General features: G+C 46.1%; 1 protein-coding gene across 2 annotated transcripts in view; it reads left to right on the forward strand.

The window, feature by feature from the left end:
• Nucleotides 1–25484, forward strand: part of GRAMD1A (GRAM domain containing 1A) — a 679043-nt gene that overhangs the window by 303177 nt on the left and 350382 nt on the right. The window contains exon 1 of one of the 2 annotated variants that reach the window (XM_069201061.1): nucleotides 6207–6376. The exons of the other annotated variant lie outside the window; for it this stretch is intronic. Coding sequence (XP_069057162.1) covers nucleotides 6369–6376 — 8 coding nt within the window. The 5' untranslated portion in view covers nucleotides 6207–6368. Of the gene's footprint in view, nucleotides 1–6206; nucleotides 6377–25484 lie in introns of those variants that run through there. 2 annotated transcript variants of the gene reach the window in all.

The raw sequence follows: 25484 nt of genomic DNA on the forward strand, positions 1-25484 counted from the left end.
TTGACAGTAGGTTCCCTGGTGTCCTCAATGGGTCATTGGGTGGCAGAGGATTATAAAATATACTTTGTTTTGGATTAATAGAGGTAAAAAGTATTTTGAGGGATCCAGTGTGAAAGAAATCCTGGGGCTGACTTTTTTGCATTGGAGATTATTTTTATAATTGTGTCAAACCCATGCCTAGGACGTAGTCACCAATAAAGAACAATAACTCAGAGGATAACTGAATGAGTGTGTGAAATATTTTTAAATTGTCTTGGCTCTCATTTTTTAAATTAGGAAGGGGAATACAAATTATAAGTCTAGCCTTCAAAAGGGGGAGTGGGGTGCATGCCAATTTAGCAAAAGGAACACCTCCGTGTACTAAGCAAGAGCTCGGCCCTTGCAGAGCAAGTCATTACAAGGAGTGCCGAAGAATATGCTCAGCTCAGAGCCAATAAGGTTTCGCGGGTACCAGGCAAGGTAAGGAGAAAGTGTGGCCTGTCAAGGTTTAGGAGTGATTATCATGAGTTCACAGAAGTGGCATTCGAAGAGTGTGATGTTAAAGTGACAAAGAAACATCCTAGGAAATTGGCCTCTGTTTAAATGAGTTAATTTTCAATTGCTCAGATGTTCACCTTCAGCAGAGAAAAATGAAATGAACCAAGACTGAAAGTTAGGGAGACAAGGCACGACTTAAAGCTGGAAGAGCACTGGGGGAGCCATTCTCTTTGAAGTGCTGCCTGCTGATAAACTTGTGTGTCTGTTCCAAGACTGGCAGATGTCTTGCCACATAATTCAATAATGGAAATGGGAATTTATATCATGATAGACCACGTAATCTTAAACCTATTTGCATAGCACTCTTTCATCCATAGGCAAGATCATTGGAATTATACAATTCTGCAGAAGCAGTGTTTTCTGTGTAGTTATGCATTTGTGGCATTTGCCACATAATCCATTATCTGCTATATAATTAGCAGATTTTAACAAAAAAATACTTTCTAGCTGAACGGATCAAAAGTTACTAAAAAAGCAGCAAAACATGTTGCAGTGCCTTTCGCTAAGGTTAACGGGTCACCTTTCAGTAGCTTATTCCTGTATTTGGGTATTAAAGTGCTACTAATGAGGTGAAATATTTGCTAAAACAGTGCCAACATGAGTGAATATTACAAAACAATTAAGTAATACTATCAAGAAATGTGCCACATTACAGCACATAATTTGCCTTTCCTTGCTGCATAATGTAGTCAGCCCTGCCACATAACCTGGGCCTCTCGTGCCACAAAATTCCAGTGGCCCTGCCTTTAGATCCTGATGAGGCTCAGAGATAGACACTGATGCAGCACAGTATAGTTAAGAGGAAAGAGCATGTGCTCTAGAAGTAGGGTTGTGGGAGGTGCTGCAGAACTCCCCAGAAGATGTGCTGGAATTCTGAAGGTGAACAAGCAAAGATGCCTGTAAATTGCGTTTTTATCTTGTCACATTTGCTGTGCATTTAAAGACAGAGGTCAAATGTTAGCCAGTGTCTTCTGACAAACTGCTGCTTATTCTTTTAACAAAATCGGTGTAAACTTTTCATTCTTTGACTCCAAAGTGAGAGGGTTTTGAAAAATAAACTGTCTGACAATCTTGCCAGTGTGAAAGGCAAGGCTGCAGGATCCCATTTTTCTAACACACAAATTTTTAAAACTGTAAGTGAATTGTGCATACATTTAAAAAAAGAATCATCAGTAAAGAAAGTGCAAATGAAGTGGGGTTTTTTAAATAATTATGTAGTGTGACAGAAACAAAGTTTTTTATAGGGTCAAAACAAATCAAGACACTTTTCCTTGGTGATGCTCAAATGACAATTATTATGTAATTCATGCAGTAAATATTGCAGCATTTATATAGCACTTACTACCTCATGTTGGCCACTTAAGCACTTACCTACATGTGTATCAAGCTGTACCAAGTAGGGTTTGTGGTTAGAAGTGTGTGGTGTTCATTTTGTGGGAAGTGTTTTGTGCTGTGATTGAGAATCTTCGAGATGCAGTTATTGTGCTAAGGGACTCAACACGTACTAGTGTGGAGAGTGATGAAGTGTGAGAGATGGATGAGCGGTTTATGGTTTTCGGTGTTCTGGTGGCTTTGAACAGCTCTGCAGGTTCCTTTACGGTATTTCTTATGATTATAGTCTTCTTAGCTGGTTCCTTCGCCGGGTTGTCCAATCTCAGATTTTGTGTTTAGTTGTGGTCCAGAGCTGGCATGGTTGGAGGGAGACAGAAGTGTAGTGATCTGCTGGGATGGGAAATTTTTACTATCATTTCATACCCGAATGTCACTGTGAGATGTAAAGAAGCAGAGTGTATAGATATGTGGGACCTGCAGTGATTGACTATATAAATGTCCTCTGAATTGTCCGGCAGTATGTGACAGATCTCTTGAGTTATTGCATGCCTGTTTATTTGGAGACATCTCTGCGTTTGGTTATACAGCGCTGGTGATGGACAACCCTTGTAGCAGATATGTCTTACGTGAATGTAAGCGGTATAAGTTACAACTTGCTGCTGACCGCTAAGCATTATGGTCTTAGTATTATTGCCGGCTAATAATGCTACATATCAACTTGCGTAAATATATTGCAATGTTAACTGTCTTTCTATAGCACTTACTACCCCGACGAGGCATTGAAGTGCTTTACGCTGAGCAGCGCGCTGCTCTGGAACCCAGGGTTAGCGGTTAGTCCGTATAATGCCCTGTGAACCTAGGTCAGCCCTTCTTAGCTTACCTCATATCAAAAGCAGTTTGCTGGTTGGGTTGTTTTCAATCTGTGGATTGTAAGCTGAAGATTGTGCAAGAGGGTGTGACTCCTCTTCTGGGCTTTGTTGTTGGTGGTATATTTATCTTGGAACTAGCCATGTTTCCAGCTGTCTTCTGAAGTGTAAATGTTCCTGGGAGCTTCTATTGTGGGCTGGCAGAGTGTTCCACAGCTTGGAGGCTTGTAACTTGAAAGCAGTGCCTCCTGCAGATTGATTATGGTAAAGTGGTGTGTTGATAAGTGATGCAAGCCTGAAGTGCAGTGTTCTGTTTTGTTCCTATTGTTTGAATTTAACTTGTAGGTATAATGATCATTTTCCTTGCAGAGTTTCTTAAACATTGCCCTTCTAACTATAGCGAGCCAAAGGAGCGCTTCCAAGGACAGGAGTCATGTTTTCACTTGGCTGAAAGTAGAGACGTTTTGAGGCAGCATTTTGGAAGAGTTGTATTTTGCGTATGATTAATGTGGGTGCACTAAGATATAGGCTTTTGCCATAGTCAAACTGGCAGATTACGAGTGTGAGAATGGCTTGCAATTTAAGTTGGTATGCACGCTATGGAAAGATGCAACATAGTGTTTTCACTGTGTAGAAGGCACGCTTTGTGACAGTGTTAACATGTATTTTTAGTATTTTATTGATAATAGTGCATGATTACTTAAAACCGTTGCAAAAGATTAAAATCAATAAAAAATAATACAATGATAAAATGTTGCTGGCAACGGATTGAATGTTATGCAAAGCAGTAATATGCGATAATAAAGTGCATTATGGACCTTATAATGTGTACAGGGATATTCTTCAAAACGTAACCGTCTACTGCAGCATAAGTGCATTAGTATTTGTACAGAACAGTTTTAAAGAGCATGGCATTGCTTATTGGCTCTGGGAGATCTTAAACTGATATACTGCCAGTTTTTTAAGCCAAACTGTGCATTAAGACAAGCTATCTGGTATTTGCACAGTCTGTAATAAGCTTTTGTGTATACTTAATTAGCTTAGCTCCAGTAGATCGCAGGCAGAGGAGAGCTCTGAGTTAATTGGCGTATTTGGCACATCATGCCAGAGATCTTACATCTGTTTGTACAGAACAGATCGCAGAGACCTTCTTGCAAGTATGGGCCCCCTTCAGCAGAAAAAAATGGCTTCAACAATGATCTAGAGGCGTCAAAGGCAGGGCAGCAACACAGTAGTTAACATGTAGTATTAAGGCTAGGTCTGAATCCATGGTTATCCTGAGGTTTCTAACTTCTCTTGATATTGCTGAAGAGGCCTCAAGATCCTTCGGCCATATGACTGTAGGCTGCTTTTTTTTCCATTGTCTGCAGACCATAATCTGTACTTGTACAGTCCCTAGGCGTTTTATTGATGTCACATTGATGGCAGCACCCCCATTCTGAAAATTGTTCCAACACTGGAGCCATTAAGTCTGTTGAGTAAAGACAGGGCCACTGTAATTATACAGCAGGGGAGGGCCAATTATGCGGCAATAAAATTCAAATTATGTGGCATAATGTGTCACGTTTTGTGATAGTATTATTTCATTATTTTGTCATTTTTAGGGTCGAGTGCAAAGCACTCTGTCCGTAGTGTAATCTCTCTATGGGCTTTTAACCACGCCCATGAGTTTGGTTGGTTCGTGGGCTTGCCTTTTACAATTTGCTTCATTTCATTAGTGGAAGGTATGCATACATTATGCCTTTTTAGGTGTTTAGTCCTCCTTGAGAGCTGCGGCCAACTACTGAAAACATACGAGGCTTCATGTTTTTCGTATGGTTTCTGGACTACTTTTTCTCCTTATGTCTCAGGCAGCACAATCTCGCTAGGCAGTAGTCGAGCGCTTTGCATGACATCGACCTTGTTACCTGGCTAATTGTATTGTACTTTTGCCGGTTACATGGATAATTGCACTTTTGCCAATACATTTCACTGCGAGCGAACTCACGCTTCATGGTGGCCGTGGGCTTGCTTATGTGAAACTGTTTTACTTTTCAGTTTATATGGCAAGAAAAGTCTGGTTAGGAGTTTAAAACGCGAATAGCTCTAACTCGAGCAAACATGAGACCTGTTGCATTGCAAAGGTTTGTTGCACTTGTTAACACACTTTGGGCTTAGGTTGCACCTCATTAGTGCCAGTTTAACACCTAGATATAGCAAAAATCAACAGAAATGAGACTAATCGACCTTTGCAAAGGGCCTTCCACTTCACAGCAACACACACACACGTTGCTGCTTTTTTAGTAACTTTTGAACCGTTTGAGCTAGAAACAGCTTTTTTTGTTCGAATCTGCAGATTATCAGCAGAAGATGGATTAGGTGGCAAATCCATAATTATCGAAAAATGCAACAATCGCATAATTGCAGTGACTTTCATTAAAGAGAGGTTTTCATTATTTTCCTAGAAGTAAAAACGGGTGGTGTTCTCCACAGATTAATAAAGTGTGTACTACGTAGGGGCCACAACAGAGCCCCACTGACTCTTTTTGGCTTTCTTATTACGGAGACTTCTCGAAGTTTCACAGTATGAGGAATACACATACTGATCAAGCGCATTTTTAACAGGCGGGCTGTGGATTGTCCCTTATGTTTGGGGCGCTACAGTACACCCCTGTTGCCTCTGGTTACTTAACATATTTTGTTTTAAAAAGTTCTCTTTCAGGCAAATAAATCCGAAGCCGAGTAGCGGTCAATTTAACTTGCCGTCAGGGTGACTTCATACGTGCCTGGATTTTCAATCACATGCACTAAGCATTCTGGGACTTGTAGTTTCACTTGGTCCTTCCTGAGTATAAGTCTAAAATTCCCAGTATGGTTTGTTGAGGGCGGATAGACAAGACTCGCTCAAAGTCACCCTCATGGCGTGGGGAGTGTTAGCAGCTGTGCACTGCTTTTTGTTTGAGGTAACAAAGCATTTTGTGTGCTTGGCATCCTTAAGGTTGGCACCTGGTCGGTTTTGTATACGATTATGTTTAAAGTCTATTTAGTAGCCTTTCCAAGCTCTAAAAACAGAAATGGCCGGCATTTTTCTCGTGGCAGTCCCAGGCATCTTTGATTCTTTTGGCTCTATAATGCCATTTTAGCAGAGAAAATCAGCAACGCGTATTTTAGGTTTGGGTTTTGGAAAGACATTGCCACGTTAAAGGCTCGGGAGACCTGCGAGGTTTGTCGTCGCAGGTGGAAATGTTAGGATGTTTTCACTGCACATTTTTTCCAGCCCGTTATCCGGCTGAGCACGGTCCGTGCCTCGCAGGCTGCCGCTTTAAGCGAGCGCCCCGGGAGTGTGTTTAAAAGGAGCCGTGGCGAGACGGGGGAGGCAGAGGGAGCCGCTGCGGTGGTGCCTGACTTCCTCCGGAGGGGCGGAGGGTGGGAGGGCTCGGGGGCCGGAGGAGGGTTTGATCTGCTGGGATCACATTTCTGATTCTGCCCAGCCGGGGGAGGAGAGAGCGAGCAGCGCGGAGCGGGTCCGTCCTCGGCCGGGCCGTGGAGAGGGGCAGCTGGCAGCAGGGGCCGGCGGCGGCGGGAGGAGGAAGCCCAGGCGGCGGGAGGACGGAGCAGGGAGGCTCGGGGAGGAAGCGGCGCCGACTCCATGCTATGTTCGAGTAAGAGGCTGCCCTGCGCTCAGCGTCCTTTGTTGTGTCAGCCCGGCTGCCGGGGGAGGGCGGGTGCTGGGGATCGAGGGGGGCCCGGGGACCCGTCTCTTCTCATGGGGCGGTGTGTTCTGATTTGGGGGTGTGGAGGAGGTCTGCGTTGTGTTCTGATGCGGGGAGATCGGTGCATGTTTCTAGCACTAAGAAGCTTGGCTGCAGCGCCTGTCAGCGGGAGAGATGAAATTGGCAATATTTTGAACCCTCAGCTCCTGCACAGATGGTAACTGCAGTGATGCCACGATTGTGGCAGGGTCAGGGGTTGTAGGACCACAAACCCCCCACCCCCAGAGATCTCGTCTTGACAAATTCCCAGACTCTTCTCTGAAGGGGTTGTGTGTGGACAAGATGCTTTACTTTCATTTTCTAAACTGTTGTTGGCAGACTGTGGGGGTTGGGGGGCACTTGCGTGTGCTGAGTTGCGTTGAGGTAGGGATGTCCGTTTATTTTTGCCAGCTTGCTGCCTCACCGATCTCTTAGTGATTTGTGTTATTATTACCACGTTATGGATTCAGGTAGGCGGGGGCGGTTCTTTATTTCGGGATGCTGTCTCTTGGTGAACGCAGCCCCCCATCGACACACACTCGCCTCGCGGTGGCAGTCATCTTTTGTTTAACCCACACTTCCGTCGGGGGTCGGACGGGAGGAGTCTGCGCCACCTTGTTGCACAAGGGAATGGTAATTAATTCTGTGGAGGCTGCCTCTGTTTCTTTAACCTTCAGCCGGGGACACGGAGGCGTCCACAGAGGGCCCAGGTAGAGCATCTAATCCCACCGCCTCGCTCCCAAGTGCTAGGTCGGAGCGATGCGATTTCTCAAGATGAGGTGCGTGTGTTGCTGCCCGCACTCCAGAAGATGCACGATACAATGCCCTGGGGGTGTGCCACCACACCTACGTAAGCAGTGCCACCATCTTTCGGGGAGGGCATAAATGCCCTCTGAGGTGTATAGACATCAGTTGTACGCGGCGGGCCTACAGCCCTGACACTGTCTGGAGTGTGTGTGTGTACAGTTCGTTCTAATCTTTATCTTTTTGTTCCCCTTTTTTTTTTTTTTTTTTTTTTTCTTTCACTCCCCCTGTTTTTTTTTTGTCGCCTGCGTGCAATGTTTTCATTCCTCTGTGCTCGTCTCTTTCAGATGGAGGCCTCTATCAGATTCGTGGCGCTTAGACATCAGATGTACGGGTGCGAAATGAGACATTCGTTAGTCACTACCCCGCCCCCCCCCCCCCCCCTTCCCTCCCCTCCCCTCCAACCGGTGTGCTTAATTTGACACGGCCCTGGATGTCCATGTTAAGAGAGACCGCCCTCTCTCTCCATGGATAGCTGTGATGTAAACATAAGGCTCCGGTCTCACCATCGCCCTTAGTAGGGGGCTCATACCCCCCCCCCCCCGGGGGGGGGGGGTGATGCTGCCAGCATGACGTGTGTGTGACACACGACTACTCCGTAGTACTTTACGTCCTACTTTTGAAAATTTAGAGCAGAATTAGTTCTCAAGGAGTAAAACTGACACGTTCTCCCCAGATGTGAGGAGTTTTCTGTTCGTAGAAAAATAGAATATATTTCAAGGCAAGGATTTATATATCATACTAATGCTTGCTCTGTAATTAGAAATTCGCAAACATGAAAATATATTGTTTTCACCACAAAAGCCCCTCCTTGAACCAGGCCGCAACATTAATGTAGCGTCTTCTTGTGGCATACGGCTGCAGGAAGTGGCGTGGGCTGAATCTAACACACGAACAGTGTGTACCCCTTGGCGTGTCATGCCGCCGCAAAGCCTGGCGTTGGCAGAACATGGCAGCGACGGTAATCTAGAGCCTTTATGCGGTATGGCACTGCAGGGGCTGGTCTGGGTGGAATATGGCAGCAGTATTACTGTAGCGCCTTTATGTGGCATGGCACGCGAGGTCTTGAATCTGGCAGCAGTATTACTGTAGCGCCTTTTTGTGGCATGGCACGCGAGGTCTGAATCTGGCAGCAAGTTTAATGTAGCGCCTCCGTGTATCAGAATCCCACACAGACTGATCTAGACCCATCACCGGGGCGTAAGAGGTGAAGGATGGGGCAGACTCCGTTCCCTGCGTCCGTGACTCGCTGTTTTGGTTCCGTTGGGAGTATTTACTGATAATAGAGAGTAAGAGAGGCCATAGTGTTTCTCACCTGGCGGCCTGCCTCCAGGCGCCAGTTGCTCACACGTTGGTGCTCTGTGACGTGTGTGTAACAGTCCTAGGCCCGCGTCCAGCACCTTCTTCCGGATGCTGGTTGCAGTACCGGTTGGAGGACCAGCGCCTTATGTCTATGTCCTAGTGTTTGATGCCGGCCCGGGTGTCTCTAACAGGATCCTTTCTCGCGCAGCGTGATGATGGCTCTGTGGAGGTGCCGTGTCCGTGGCTCATGGCCCTTTGGTTGATGCTGTCAGGAGCCCGCGTAACTCGTCAGTTCTGGCACTGCCGGGTATGTGGAAGGTATCCCGTCTGTCAGTGACTCACGGCCGGTAGTTTGGTGTTCACAGGGTGTCCGGTCTCTGCTTTCAGAGCCCTGGCTGCAGGGGCTGGTGCGCGTAATGGTCGATCCTCTTAAATGCCTACGGCCCTGTCGCTGGTTTAGTGCCCTGTGTTTTGTGCTGTCTGTCGTCAGCAGGTGCTCTCTCGCAGCTTCATCCTCTGAGGCCTACTGCCCTGACACTGCCTGGAGTGTGTGTGAGCAGTCTCTTTTTTTTAATCTCTAGCTCTTTTGTCCTCTCTTTCGCTTTTTTCGCCTTTTTTCGCATTTTTCCTATTTTTCGCGTTTTCCCTTTCCTTTTGCTTTTTTCCCTCACTCGGGCATTGTCGCCTGCTCTATCTATGTGTGATGGTCCCATTCTCAGAGTGCCCAAGGCTCTCAGGTTGGTGGCGCTAGGTTTGGTGCTGTCTGTCTTTAAGAGCTTCATCCCCCTTCCCTCACCCCGCCCTCTCCCTCTGGAGTGGGGCGGGGGGTCCTCTCTCGGAGGTTCACTGCACTGGTTTTGAGACTTCATCTTGTATGTGAGTTAGGGTGACCACCTGGCATTGAGGCAAATTCTGGACAGGACTGTAAAAAAAATTCAGAACAAAGGGTCAAAATTCAGGACAAAAATTCAAGCTCAACCTTCAGTTTTACAGACACACCCAAGAGAGGCCATGCCTCAATATGTTGTCAGTGCATTTATTTACTCTTTTTTAACATAGCACTATTTATTCACTGTGGTCTTTTTGGGATTGCCTCCTGGTATGCTACATTCAGGTCTCACAGTACCTCCTTGTTTAGTAGTAAATTAATGCCCTTCAGCACTGTGTCAAGGCCATTGCCCCAACCCAAATCTACCCGCTCTTTGTTGAAGAGAAAGTAACAGCAAACGTTTGATTATGTTTCTGTACATTTTAAAACCCCTGGCAAACAGTTTGGGAAACATTAAGGCAACTAACCTTATGCTAGTTTAAACAAATTGAACAAAATCATCTGGCTCACCCCAACCGCCCATGGACTTTCAACCTAAAAAAATATTTAATGAGGCAGGGCAAATGGTGTGGGCGACAGTCTCACCCCTAATGTCAGGATGTGAGGTACCCACAACTTGCCTGCAGTCTCACAGCACTAGAGTGTATGTCTGGGACTCTACATTTATCTCAGAAACGGGAGCCCAGACTACCAATCAAAGATAATAAGAGGAAGATGACATTTAGATCAAATGGGAGATCCACGGCAAGTGATTCAAAGGATTGTTGCTAAAAAACGGATAAATAAGGAAGAGAAGAACAATGTGGGACAATTACTAAAATCAGACAAGATGGGTCCAACAAGACAATCAGAAGGTATTGGGTACCTGGGGAGTTGTCTCTGCACACAGGAGAGAAACAGAAGACGCATTGTCAAGTGGTTGAAAAAGCAACACCAATCCACCTTGGCAAACTCTTCTGGTGCAGTGGTCCACTGTTCGTGCTTGTGAAGGGTGAGCAGGGGCCAGACACCTTGCAAGGTTGGGCAAAGCAATTGCCCGCTTTGTCCATGTCTTTAGGACTCGGAAGCCGCCAGCAGGCCCTTACCCCAACACAGGTCATACACCAACCGACAAGACAATTATTTTGTTGGAAGAAGTATTTATTTTATATACTTTCGTTAAGATCAAATACCATTAATCAAATTATGCAAATCATTTTATGCAAATTACTCTATTAAACATTTCACTGCTGATCCTCAATATACACTATGTGCTTTTTACATTTGTAACCATACATTTTTGACAGGATCCCTTCCTGTCCTGAACCTCCTTTGGACCACACAGGGACTGGTCGTCGCCTGTATCCCAGAGGGGGGGGGGTGGCAGTACCCCTGCTTCCTCTGTTCCTTGCACCCATGCTCAGGGTTCCGCCCCCTCTCCAAACACCAATCAGCCAAGGGGTGTACCGGGGCGGCCCAAGGCATGAGCCCAGTGATCTGGGCTCCCTACCCCCAATCTGGTGTGTCCATCCGCAGGTTGGTCCGGGACTTCAGGATCCTATCTGTTGTTATACCGGGGCCCCACCCTTGGGGTCCCCTCTGTTGCTTCAGGTTACTTTAGCCTCTCTTCTTCCGCCTAATACTAAGGAGAGAGTGGGTGGGTCAACAGAAACCCTGACCGTTCAGGCCGCCGCGCCAAAGGGAAGAAGGCCAAGCCTTCTGGGGGGGGGGGGGTGCTTTTAAGCCCCCCACTGGCTTGCAGTGGCCCAAACCGGTCCAGCTCTGACACTGAACCAACGTTCTCTCCAATGTTGGTACTTCCGCTCCCACGCCTCCTGAGGCGTGTGAGCTGAAGCCTCGGCCAGCCCGTGCACAACTAGTGCGAGGGTCCGGCCCCCGGTGTCCCTGACCCCTAAGGGGCTGCGCTCCCCCCATGTTGGGGGGCGCTTTTCCATAAATGGTTTTGAAATTGAGCAAAAGCCAAGCTAGTGATTTGGGTTATCCTTAAGTGTCAAGTACATATAGAATCTTCAAAATATTTGGGATGTAAATTGCACAAACAAAATGTTAAAATGTACTTAATGTTTCTTTAACATATGTACATCACTCTCATCTACTCTGCATCCCTGCACTCCATGCCACGGCACTCTACACCACTTTACGCTATGTCATCACACACTATGCCACTCTGCGCAACTCCATTCTACCCTGCACCTCACCGCTCTAAGCCACTTCAGTCTACTGTGAAACAAACTACTTTACGCCACTGCATTCTGTACCACTCCACTCTCTGCAACTGCACTCTACAGCACTATACTCTACGCCACGCGAGTCTACTGTGCACTTTATGCCATTGCACCACTCTACACTACTGCACTCTATTGTATGCCACTTTACTCCACTCCACTCTATGCCACTCTACTCTGCCCAACGCCACTCCATGCCACTGCACTCTATGGCAATGCACTCTACGCCACTATACTGTACTCTGCACTGCACCACTCTACACTTCTCCACTCTGCACCACTCTGACGGGAAGCAGCCTTAACCACGACTCATGAACAACTAAGTTGTGGACAACGAAAGCGGAACAACGCTTTCGTTAACCACGTCTTCCTTGTTCAGTGCCTTAACCACAAATGTGCTTAACCATGCACATGCATGCTTAAGGCACAGAAGAAGGGAGTCGGCTGAGGAGGACGATGTGATCAGGTTAGTAGGGTGGGACTGGGGCTGTTTTAGGGGCAAGGGCGGGGGTCGGGGTATTTTTAGTTTTAGGGGCCGGGGGGGAGGGTCAGGTAGTTTTAATTTTAGGGGGTGGGGGGGATCAGGGTGGTTTATGTTTTTGGTGCGGGGGAGGATGGGTCGGATGTTTTTTTAGTTTTAGGGGTGGGAGGGTGGGGGTATTTTTAGTTTTATGTGTGGGGTGGGGGGTCCGGGGTATTTTTTTACTTTTTGGGGTTAGGGTAGTTTAGGTTTTAGGGGCAGGGGTGGGGGGGTCGGTAATGTTTAGGGGTGGGGGGCCAGAGGGGTCGTATGCAGAAACCATGCATGCCGTTGACTAATGCCTTTACCAGGAGTGCCTTTACAACAAAAAATTGTTGTTAAGGCATTCGTGGTAAAGGCGTTAGTGGTAATGCGGTCATTGTTCCGAATGCGTTGATTAGGCATGCCTGATTCCAGCATGCGTTGTTGCGACATACATTCATATTTGCCACTGCACTCTATGCCATGCGAGCCTACTCTGCACTCAATGCAACTGCACCACTACACTATTGCAATCTGCCACTCTATGCCACTCTACTCTGCCCAACGCCACTCCATGCCACTGCACTCTAAATACTGCATTCTATGCCAATGCACTCTAAACAACTGCACTGTACTCTACGCCACTGCTCATATGCCACTCTACTCCACGCCACACCACTATGCCACTAACTTTAGCCATGCTGAACAGCAGCCACTCTGGTGTATAACATGGCTAAAATGCCTTGGCAAAGCCAATAACTCTTGGTTAGACGAGACCTATTGGCTTTGCCAATGCTTGTTAGTACTATGAGGTACTGAGGTCCCTGAAAGAACTGTGAATGTGTAAGTCCTTATTATAAACATGAATTTGACACTTCGTTAGGGGTAGTAAGCGCTATATAAATAAATTACATCATAATATAGGCTGCTACAAAATGTGAAAATACATTTTGGTTAAATAAAAAAAAAGTCCTTCTAAAACACATATTTGAATAATATACAGTTTATAACTAGTACTAACAATTTTTTGTAACAGTCCATTAAATCCACACACTCCACAGCACACCTTGGAACATCATTACAGTACCTCTCTAAAAGAAAATCTTTGTCATCAGAAAGCTTCAAGTGACTCCTTAGATTAAAGTCAATGCAGGTTTTCATGCCCCTTTGCATTTGAGGATTCACAAGTTGCCCACATTTGCATTTCTTTAGGGAAGGAGAACCCCTGGCAAGAAGGCCTCTTTCTTATCTGTCTGCCCCTCCCTCCCTCAGAGCACAGGAGACCCCCTGCCTTACAATCCAGCTGGGAAAACTCATCTGCCTGTAATTTCGCCCTGCCATCTGTTGTCCTCTTGGTGAAAGGCAAAAATTAGGACAAAACGCAAGGGAGGGCAGGGTGCAGGTGAAATTACAGGCAGTCCGTGAAATTGACGACGGGTGGTCACCCTAGTGTGAGTTCTCCATTCTACTGTATTCCCTTCTTACAAAGCTTTCATTGAGTTCTTTTGACAGAGGCCCCTCTCAAGGTCTCACCCCCTAGTAAAGTGCCAAGGGGTTTGTCTGCTCAGTGGGAGGCAGTGAAGCAGTCTGGAATTGCATGTGCCCCTGCAGGTACATTGCACGGATTGGGCGCTAAGGTCTGCATACCACCAGGCTTGCAAAGTTAGCTCTTGAGGTGTCAGGGCCTTCGCACCCACAGGCAGAGTTGAGTTGACGCGGGATCCAGTCGGTGAGCAGACCTGGATCTTGGGGTAGGTGGCCGTCTGGGTCCACAGGCAGAGTTGGGTCTGTGAATCCACCAGGCAGGCAAAGAATTTGGTGTTGGGATGACAGGGTGTTGGTATCACCCAAGACAGAGGTTGTTCTTGGGGTGACAAGGTCTTCAGATCCATCAGCCAGTTTGGTCCTGGGAGGTCATGGTTTGGGGGATGCACCAGGCCCCGTTGGATCTTGTAGACTGGCCGCATGGGCTGGACCTGTACTGAACACAGACCCCAGCAAGAGAACATTTGTCATACACGATGGCCCCGTGTCCTGCAGCTCAAAGGGTGGGTCCACCTGTAGGACACACAGAGGAGTCAAAGCCCTGATGTGGCTGCTGTGCTTGTGAACCTCCCCTCTCCACGAATCTCACATTCCACAGTGATCTGCCCGTCTCTCGGTCTCATAACTGCAAAACCAGTTCAGCTACCGCTCGAGGTCTCGCGCGTCCTCCTTTGCTGGAGGGTTCCGACAAGATCCAGCACAATCTGAACGCTGGAAGTTCCCAACCGCAACAAAAAATATTTGAAATAAACAAAAACGTTCAAACCTGCGTAAGACAGTGGGAAGCACAGCCTGAGGGATGTAATCAGTTATATACACACACACACACACAAATGACGGTGAACAGTCTACTGTTTGAAGACGTACCCGCCCGGCTACCGTCCCGCGCAGCACCTCTCATCGGTGCCAAAAATGGTGCCACCATGCGCAGTATCCGCACACCACCGGAGAAGCGTGGGTAAGGACACACTGCCAGCAGCTCGGCCGCCAGTCTGTCAACATGTAACGGGCAGCCCTAGAGCATGGCAGCTGTCCAGGGGTGTAACAAAGGCCTCTGCGGCCCGGGGGCAGGAGGCCCACAGCCCTTCAAGGCCCTCACTGAGCCCCAGGCCAAGGGAATATCTCTGACATAAAGAATACTCGGGGGCTCATCACATTCTTCAGGGGACGGGGGCACCATTTTACGTTATGTCACTGCGGTTGTGCAGGGTACCACAATCGGTGGGAATAAGAACGCCACGGTTGATACTTTGCAAGGGAGAAAATGGGCACTTGGCACTCGAAAGGTCGATATTTTTGCAGCCTGTATATTTTTGGGTCTGTCTGTAAATGTTGTTGCAGTCCGAGTTCACGTGGAGTCAGCCGGGATACTGTGCAGGTATACTCGTTTAACATGCTGGCACTGCAGTTGTGATACAGGTTGGCACACAGAACGTGCAGTGTCAGCACAACCCAAGCTGTTCATGTTCGTTTCTGTGCTCACACCCCGATAACATGCCACACCGGACTGCTACACGTCTGACGCATACCCTGCTGGCATCCTCCGCGTTAGGAAGAAGAGCGCCGATGAATCCCGATGACGTCACAGACTGTGTCCCCGCATGATGCGTGAGCTTCTGAATGTGTACCCCCTTGGAGCATCTATATCCATCCTCCTTGGTGCAGTCCAAAAACTCGCCCTACGAGCGGTGTGTGGCCCGGCGCTTCCATACACGCCCTGCCCCCTGAGGCCAGCTCTCATGCCCTCGTGTTAAAAGGCAGAAATTGGCACACTGCTGAGCGGCTCTCATACCTTCTTGGTAGAAGACAGCGAAGCCCATTCCCCACCGCCCCCCTCCTCCCCTCCCCTCGACAGTCGTGACACTCCTCCCGAGGCCGGCTTTCAGACCCTGGTGTTATGCGGGCGGCGGGTAGAGCCTCACTGCTGCATAAATGTCTCTCCCCCGAGGCCCGTACCTGGACCCTCGTGCTAGAAGGCAGGTATAAGATTGATTTACTCGTCGGGCCTCTAGTGATTTACGGCGTGTAAACAATGAGCCAATTACGGCCCTGTTTTCATTGCTCTTACCACACAGATAAGGCAGAACTTGAACTACAGGACAAGAGATTAGAGCGCCTGTAAATAAATGCTGTAAAGATTAGTGGGAGAGATGTCTGTCCAGCTTTGCTTCAAAAGGTGTCGTTCGTTACTTATATCCGACTTTGTGCTTTGTTTTTTATCCTCCCCTTGCTTCTTTTTAAGATCGTGCTTACCGACAGCTTTAGGTTTTTGCCTACCCCATGCATTAAAACAAAAACAAAACAACCATAAATAAAAATTATATACACAGAGAAACTTTTAGTCAACCCTCTTCATCTATTGGCCTGTCCTACTCTCATTCACCCTCTACCTCTGCCCACCCCAGCTTGGGCAGTGAGTCTGCCAACTGCAACCATTGCCCCTTTGCCATGATCAACAGCATTTTACTCATCATATGTGCACTTCTGTCTAAAAAGAAGTGCCCTTCTGTGCCAGGCAGGGCTGGTGGGCCAGTACTTTACTTTTATAAGCTTTTGTTTTCTTTCTGTTCTTCCTTTCTTTTTTGTCACCCTTGTGTATTTAAATTACTTGTTTAGAACAATAATAATCCTATTTTCCTTTGACAATACATTTGTATTAAAATTATAGGCAAGGGTAGTTTTTATTTTTAAATTAAAAACATTTATGCAAGTTCACTGCATCTCCCTCTTTAGCCACGTAGTTTGTCTTCTTGAACCCACCCTGCACTTAGCTCAGGTGTTTTGTTATGCGGTTGATGCCATGGAATCACAGTCCCAGCTTCCTTGTGTTCTGCTCAGTGCATGGTCCTGCCTCCCAGCATAAATATGCTGCTGTGACTTTCCTGCTGTTGTGTGTGTTTGTAGAATGCGCTATCAACCTTGAGGGAACCCTGGCGCAGATGTGTGTGCCTATCCCTGCTAATGGGAGGTTGGTTAATTGGAAAGCCAGGTCTTCAGCTTCTTTCAGAATTCAGGAAGAGAGGAGGCTCTGATGTGGAGTGGGAGGATGTTGCATGCTTTAGGTACAATGTAAGAGAACGCTCGTCCTCCTGATCTGGGTACGCGTGTGCGTGGGATGTGTGCGAGCAGGAGTCCTGCTGAGGTGTCTTAGTGGAAGGAGATGTGACTGTTCAGGTTGAGTTGTGTAGAGCCTTGTGTGTGGAGCTTTAATTGAGATAGTTTGTGTATCTGGAGCCAGCCAGTGTAGTTCCCTGAGGTGTGGTGTGATGTGTGGGAGATTGTGGATGAGTCTGGTCCCGAGTTCTGGATGGTTTATAGTTTTCTAGTGAGCTGTTTAGTGATTACGGTGTAGAAGATGTTATCAAAGTCCAACTTGCTGGTGACTAGGGCCTGAGTGAGAGATTTTCGAGCCACTCTGATCATCTCCTATGTGCAGGTCAAGTCCTGAACAAGCAGTTTCTTGTACTACTGGCCTTTCTGAATACTCTCCTCTGACTGCTGCAGTCACGACACAGGGCCTGCGCTGGCCTGATCACAGGTTACACCACTGTGCAGCATCCGTAGTCTGTCCCTTCATGATGTTGTCCTAGACTGCTGATTAATCCAGTCATGACCTTTTAGGGGGCTGTTAGTGTTTCACATTACGTGTAAATAATGAGTACACTGCAGTGTGGCCTACTTAAACCATCAGGTTAAAGCGAGCAGAGGTGGAACGGAGACAGAAGAGATGCATTTCCCAGGAGAAAGTGGTCTGTGAGCCCCCTGTGTGAGAGGCAGTTTCTGTGTGGTTCACTTGGAGGATAGGAGAGTGTTTCTGTAGTGTGCTGAAAAGGCAGGAGGGTTAATGGTGTCTGTCACATCTGTTCAGTTTGTTTCTAATTATTGCTTGTCCTGTTGAACTTTGAGGGCCATTGACTGGCAAGATGGCTTAGTGAGTACGTGCTAGCAGCCAATATCCTCACAGTACTGGATGACATAAGTGTAAATCCCAATAAGGTAGACTCCACTTTTATTCTTCTGAGATGGATAAATTGTGTTCCATTAAAATTGGTAATACTGATATCTGTAATTTACTGCACTTAGAAACAGAATGGGGTGGAAGTAAGAGTGTAACAGAACTGCCCGGGTAGCCCCAAGGCCCCCGCGGTCCTAGCCAGCTACCCACGTCCTGCGAGAGCCGGCATTGCTTCTACAAGAAGATAGCTGCTTTAAAAAGCAGCTCCCTGCTTGCGGGAGCAATGTTCTCATCTGTTCCCCTGCACGCATATTTGTGTGGAGGGAAGCAGGTGAAAACTTAGCTTTTTGCAACAGCTCTCACTTGTAGAAAGTGAAGTGTTTGCTCTGGCTTGGTGGAAGCTGTCAAAGCTCCTGCCAAGTCAGAGCAAACAGCTATGTCCCAGGGGTGGGCACCTAGGGACATAGCAAGAGCTGGCCCGGGGGGGGTGGCAGACCCCAGTGCCATCAGTGGCTCCTCAAAGGGGGCTGCACGGCACCCCTCCAAAGAGTATTGCCCCAGGGAGGTGGTGGTCCCCAGGGCTCCGAGGGGGCCGTGCAGCTTCCCGCATTGCATTTGATTAAGGTCCCATGGAGGTGGTGGTCCCCAGGGCGGTGACGGTCCCCAGGGCTGCGTTGGGAGAGGGGCAAGCAGCCCCTGCACATTAACATGGCAATGCCCTTGGGACTTGGCCCACCGGGGACTTCATAACTAAGAACCCCGGGAGCCTGCCCTTATTTAATTCTCGCTCGATCCGTGGATCTGCAGCAACTTGCGTCCAATTTTGTTTTTCAAAAAAATGCTTTTTAGCTCTTCTTGTGGTGGTGGGGGGGAGGGGGGGTTCCTCTGGAACCCCAGACCCAGAGCTAAGGTGTCCCTACCCTGGTCCCTTTATTTTATTTTTTTTACATATTTTGTTTTCTGGGACTTGGCTGAAGCCGAGTCCCAAGATGGCTGCCAACACTTCCTTCTTAAAGTGTTGCCAGCCAACCAGATCTCAGCACAAGACTGGGGGGGTTGGTGAAGCCTTCACGTCCCTATATGTACAAATTTTGACATTCTTTAATTTCTCAAACTACTGAAGGGATTTACACCAAATAACAAAAAGGGCGCTTTTTGGACCAGGAGCCACCTTTCTGCGGAATTTGGTGTAATTCGGTCAAGTGGTTCAGGCTATCTCTGTTCAAAATCCCTATGAAAAAATGAATGGGAGAAAGTGTTTTTGGACCCCCTTTTTTCTTGGCCCCCGCTTGATGGTTCACCCCTAAACTTTGGAGACAGACACTGAAGTGAGCGTTGTATTTCTTGGAAAATGTCATGAAGATTTAGCGAACGGTGCCAAGGTTATTAGCAAAACAAAAAACACTTTTTCTGTATAAACTAGGTCCTAGCTATAGCTACCTACTAGCAACCACAAGTAGGTTACTTATAACTTTATTCACAAGTAATGTTATAGTGAAGCAAATTTCTCAGTGAAGTTTAAAAAAACACACAGAAATTAAACTGTTATAGTTAGCAGTACTAACTATAACTTGCGCCCTGCACCGCTTATGGCCTTGTATATGACATCACTCATGACATGTTCTATGACATCTCAAATTACATCACTGATGACATCATCCAAAGAGCGTGCATGTTTGTTTTACAGCTTATATACTTGCAAGATACTACAATGTTACTTTTCTATGTGATTTGTTTTTTACAGCTTCGGTGCAGCTAATGGGTGTAAGAGATAACATACAATGTGTGCTCCTAATGCACCATAGCTGTGTATCGGTATTAAACAAGTTATACATGTTTGCATTCAAGAGTAACTCTCTGTGCAAGTGACATTTGACTTATATTCATTATGTTCCACACAGCTTTCTAGTTCTGCAGAAAAAGATTCAAACAGGAGAAAGTTTCCTCCTTTGTAAGCAGCCTAGGGTTATTAGAGAGAATTGTGTCAGCGTGATCATTTATACTTAACGTGAAAGAGTTTATGCACTGGAAACTAGCCTATGTACATGTATTTGTTTTGCTTCAGGAGATGAGCTAACAGTAAAGTGTTCACTACTGTATGTAGGGTGCAAGAAATATGATCTTTTGCACCTTCAGATCTTGGTTATTTTTTTAGCAAATAGTGTCTTTTTGACAACTGTTGCATTGAGTGTACACTGGTCTTAGAAGACTCTTTTGAATACTCTGTTTAGAGAGTTTACTGTTTGCAAACAGTGTGGTTTATAATAAACTCTCTCCATAGGGTAAACAATCTTACAGTACTCAGTGCTCTACTTATAACTACGTATTTTCTTAATGTAGGTTTGGTGTGTGTCGGAGGTTTGAGAAAGATGATAGTTGTCCTTAGTAGGGCATTCGTTTTGGCACAGGCATTCACTAGTATGACTTCCTCTGAACAGTTTTATACAGATTGAACACTGGAGAGTTTCCCATATATTTGTGGTTGATTGTTAATGTGTCTGTTGTTGATTTTTAAAGTGATCTATGCTACGTATAAAGTCATAGCAATGTTTGCAGCAATATGTGGGAAAACGAGGGGTGGATTATGTCATCAGTGATGTCATCAATGATGCCATTTGAGATGTTATCAGTGATGTCATACATGATGTCATAAGACCAGTAATGGGTGATGTCATAAGCAGTGCATGGGAGCGCAAGCTATAATTAGTGCTGCTAACGCGAAGGCTGTCTGGAAAAATGGGCCTCTCACCCTATCACACGCCTCCATTTTGAAATTTGCGCTCTCACGGGCCTCTTGCAAGCCAACTGTCCAAATATACATTTATTTTTTACTGTAAATTTCTCAAAAACTACTGAAAGGATTTATACCAAATCACAAAAAAAGCACAATCTGCAGACAGAGATCTAGCTTCCTGTTGAATTTGGTGTAACTATGTTCAGTAGATATTTTTTGTAGCCATGTCTAATGAAGTCTATGAAAAATGCAAGGGGATTTTACATTTTGGGGGCTGCCCTTTTTTCTTATCTTCCACTTGGCGGATCACCCTGAAACTTTCTAGGAAGGAGCTGAGGTGGATGAACTTTTTGTTTTTTTTTGGAAAGTTTTGTGAAGATTCATCAAACGGGGCCAAAGTTATTAGCAAACCCAAATATGCTTAGAGAATGGAAAAGCGCCAGTAGGGTGTGTATGTATGTGTATATACGTTTAATTAAGGACCTGCTCACTGCCTGAATATGAAGGTTTTGCTCATACCGGTTTGGTCTGTAACCTCCGGTATTTTTTAACCTGCAAGTCTTAGATCGGGTTTGCTCTTTCGTATCACATAGGTCCGATCACTTCACGTCTGGCAATTACTCTCAGATAGAAGCCCATTCAACTCACATGCAAACATCCGTTCAGTTACCCATTTCATGCACTAGACCCACTGACTTGTGACTTGCTTGTTATTCTTTTACATTTTGTATTTAATGCTTGGATCCAGTTCCACCACGTTTATATTCAACACTTACCTCCTTGTGCGCCTCGACTTGTGTCGAAGCTGTGCTGCAGTTGTGACTGAGTTTGTTTTTTCCAAGATTTTAACACCAGCCTAGGTTAAAAAAAATCTTACAAAATAGCGTTTATCCCTTTTTATATATTCCAGCACGCTTAGCAGACGAGTTGCATGGTACCCTTTCCTACTGGAGTGGGTTTTCATCTTACTCACCCCAGAAGAAGTCTGTTTGGCAGCCAATTGATCATCATTTAATCCTCTTTATATAAATAGCTTGTAGATGGTTGCTTCATTATCGGCTGTAGAAGAAGTGTTGAGCCTTGGTGCCCATGTTGTAAAGCATGGGCAATAGGTCTCTGCCCATTTCTACTCTCAAGGAACAGCTAGCCATCCAATCATGACCACGTAGAGCATCTGTTGCCTTTTGGCTAGGGTTGTGCTCTACAAGTAGCACACGCATACATCCATACAAATTATTATTCTTTTTTTTTACCTGCCCAAGAAAAGTGACACGTTGAGAGTTGACCTTCATTGTATCCACTTCTGAACCGTGACAGTTGACAAGCAGACCTTATTTTATCCTCCCAAGAAGGATGGAGTGCTGACAGTTAGTAAAAACGTATGTGCACTGGAGACATGACGTATGGCTGAAACTCCGGCCTAGTCTACCTACTACTGAAGCTTCAGATTGGTTCTCTGGTGAAGGATGAAGGCCGGACAACAATTAGTTTTTCATTTGAAAGATGAGAAGCAGGCTGGTGGAAGGAATGCAATTAATCCTGGTACAGATGAAGGAACAGGTTGCCTGTGCTGCGCATTGCTTTGCCACCATTCATTTGCACTGCTGTCCCAACAGATGTTTTCTGACCATTGTCTGAAAAGCACTGTTTACCATTTCCACTCTTTTGCATGAAAAGTAATCCACCTGTCACGTCAATGCAGCATCTCCCCTACCATTGGCTTCACTTCACTGGAGACTGTCAACAGTGACCTCAGCCCAGCGACCGGATGCTCTTCGCAGGATGGAGTTGCCTTGCGCATTCCGAGGAGGGGAATTTAAGATGTTCCACAATATGGACAAATAAACCTGAATTCCTCCTTTCGAATCTAGTATCTACTAAAATATCACTAATTTATATTTAGAATTAGAAGGTATTAAGCTCGGTTTCGTGTAACTTTCATAGTACTGTTAAAAGACGTGTTATTAGGCAACTTGCTGGCTGTCATTGTATCAATCTGGGCAGGATAAGCGGTTGTGCGGATCTGTTGGGATTCAAGGTATTTACCTTCAGGTTACATTTGTATGTATTAATCAGTGTTGGGTAAACAGACAACTTAATACAAATCTATGCTGACAAATCCAGCTGGTTCGCCTACTTCTTATTTACAGGAACTAGTTGGTCTGCAGCTTTGATGGAATCTCACAACCAGCAACCTATCTGTGTCTGGCCAAAGACTCCTTCCACTGTTTCCTGTCACTATTCATTAGCCTCGCATTGAGTTGTGTCCTCTAGACTCTGGTCATATGTTGGAGGCATCCTCCATCTTTGTGAAGGTACTCAGGCCTTGGCATTGGAGAGCTGACATGTTCTCCTACCTGCAGTAAGATCCCACCCCCAGAGATGCCAAGCCTATGACTTTGGGAATGGTAGGCAGTAAGGCTCAGTACTTTTTACAAATCTTAGATTCTTCCAACATATTTCAGAGAGAATGTAATGGTACATGAACTCTGCTTAGAAAAATAAGGAACCCCATGCACAAACAGTATTAAATATATTTGTCAATAGGTGGCTCTGAAGTTCTGGGATTTTAGAGAACAGTAGCATTCAGACATGGCTCTTACAGAACCCACTTAAATGTGTTTTTGTCAGAGCAGCCCAGTGTGGACGATTGCACAAGAGCATGGTGGATATTCTGGACTCTGCAAACACGAGGTGACCTGCGAGAGAGTAAAATTGGCAAAGAAAGGATTGGAAGATTGGACTGAAGGCTAACTGGCAGTGGCCTACATGGGGATAAAACTGCATTGACTACATGATGTTTAAGGAGTATTTTTAATTCTATGACAGATCTCTTCCCACACTCCGAGCTGATGTTCCAATGTTCTTCCTCAGTATGCACAGGGTGATTTCCCCTGCATGCTTTGAGAAAAACTCTTGTGGTCGCCCAAGCCAGCCAGTGGCCAGTCCGAGTTTGGTTGGGGAAGCAGGATGGCTTTTTACTTTGTGTTCTTCTCGGACATGGATACTTCCTCGATGAGTGATGGGGCCAATCGCTGGTATTTCCCTTTCTGAAGATGCAATGTTGGATTCCTGACTGTCTGCTGCTCCCAACAGTGAGCACCTTTCTCTTGTAATTTCTGTTGCTTTGGGGTTGAGGAGTTTCAGTCTTGCACACTGTTGCCACCAACGTCCTTTTACCTTGGACAAAATATCAGTTTTGATATGAAAGTGCAAAGGGGTGGATGAACTCACCCCAGAGGAAGTCTGTTTGGCAGCAAATTGATCATCATTTAATCCTCTTTATATAAATAGCTTGTAGATGGTTGCTTCATTATCTGCTGTAGCAGAAGTGTTGAGCCTTGGTGCCCATGTTGTGTCCCACTACAGTGGTAAGGCTGGGCAGTTATCTACATTAGAGAGCTTGCACTAATAGTACAGTGTGCTGTGAAGTTTGGTAGCAATGGACCAGTCACTGCATATTCTTCTTTCTCCAGGTGGGATATTTTCTCCACCTTCACCCGACAAAATGGATATTCATAGAGGGTCAGAAATATTAATTCTGCCCGAGGATTAGGGAGGCAGGTCATATTTTGCAACCCTCTATATTTGGCTGCAAATGCAGGGACGTAGCTCTGTGAGGGACGGTGAATCTGCATCTCTGTTTCTGGTCTCTAAATGTCACATTTTTTTCTAAGAGCAGTCTGTGTCCTTTTTAGGGTTAGATGCTACTTAAAAAATGGTGACCTGCAAGGAAGAAATTAGTAGGTGCATGAAGCTGACCCCTGGACCACTCTGCTCCCATCAAGGTTGTCTGGCACAATTCCGAACTGGGAAAGTTTTTTTCACAGGAACACTTCCCTTTGTGAACAAGTCGCCACCTGAATTTGGAGGTGGGTGACTCCTGAATGGTTTGCTGGCGCTACTGAGATGATAGACCACTGATACATTTCATTGAGACCTACAAAAAGGAGGGAATGCCCCTTGCACACCACCCCCTTTTAATGCGGATTTGTATGAGTCATAGACCCCCTTCTGTGAGACTGAAAGACTCTAGAAACACACAAATGGATTTAGATCTTTGAAAAACACCTTTTTTCCTGTCACAAAACCTGTGAATTTCAGAGTTTGCCACCGCATACCTGTTTCCGGTTCATCACTATTCTGTCCACAGAACAATATGTAAAAGATTGATGATTGTGATTGGGTTAATGACGCCCCATATGTGCAACTGCATGACTAAAATAAGATAGGATGGAACATTAGGGAACCTTTCGATGATCTCTGATGAGGGAGGACTATTGGCCCCCTTGCCTTTCACTTCGGTGGGATCCACACCTGACAGGACTGGAAGGTGATTAACTGGCTTATAGTGCCATGGACCCTCCCATCTCTCAGACTTGGCTGTGGAATCATCCATGCTGGGTCACTCTATGGCACTTGAAAATGACTGAACCCGCAGTCATCACATCCTTTATGTGGACCAGACTGCTATTTGTTGTGTTGTGTAGGTCGATGTAAGTATTGTTCCGTAATGGTAAATTAAAGTTGAGATTTCCGATAAATAGGAAGCTCCATCTTAGGTCAAAGAAAATGTGTAACACCACGTGTGAAGCAGAGGATGCTGCTTTTTGCTACTAAGCTCCAGGATCTTCCCTTTTTTTACTTATTTATATTTTTGCTGTGAATAAAACCACGAATACACTTGTTGTCGTGCCTGAATACAGCAAGAGGGACTGTAACCAGTGACTCTTAGAGCGTGGGATGTCACCCACTTCTGAAGGAACTTTACACAATTCTAGTCGCCCTGAGTGACTTTTCAAACCATCTGCACCTACTAACTGGGCTGATGGAAATCATGCCAACTTTGCTGCACTGGCGTCGCCCAAAGCAAGACCCAGACGACACTGCACATTCCACAGAAAGGGAAGTGCCCCAATCTCTGCACAGGAAGGACTGGAAGAAATTGCTGTGTTCTCCCCCCAGCCCTGTCGAGAGGACTCAACTTTAGCTGGCACTGGCTCTGCCGCTCATAACCATCAGGACAGGACCCAAAACTTTCTCTATTGCTTGCTTTCCTCCAGGCCCTCTGCTTCTCCTCACCGGATGGCCATCTTTGCAGCTGTGACCTGCATTGTATCAG

Source organism: Pleurodeles waltl, chromosome 7 (genome assembly GCF_031143425.1).
Source record: "Pleurodeles waltl isolate 20211129_DDA chromosome 7, aPleWal1.hap1.20221129, whole genome shotgun sequence".
Lineage (NCBI taxonomy): Eukaryota > Metazoa > Chordata > Amphibia > Caudata > Salamandridae > Pleurodeles > Pleurodeles waltl.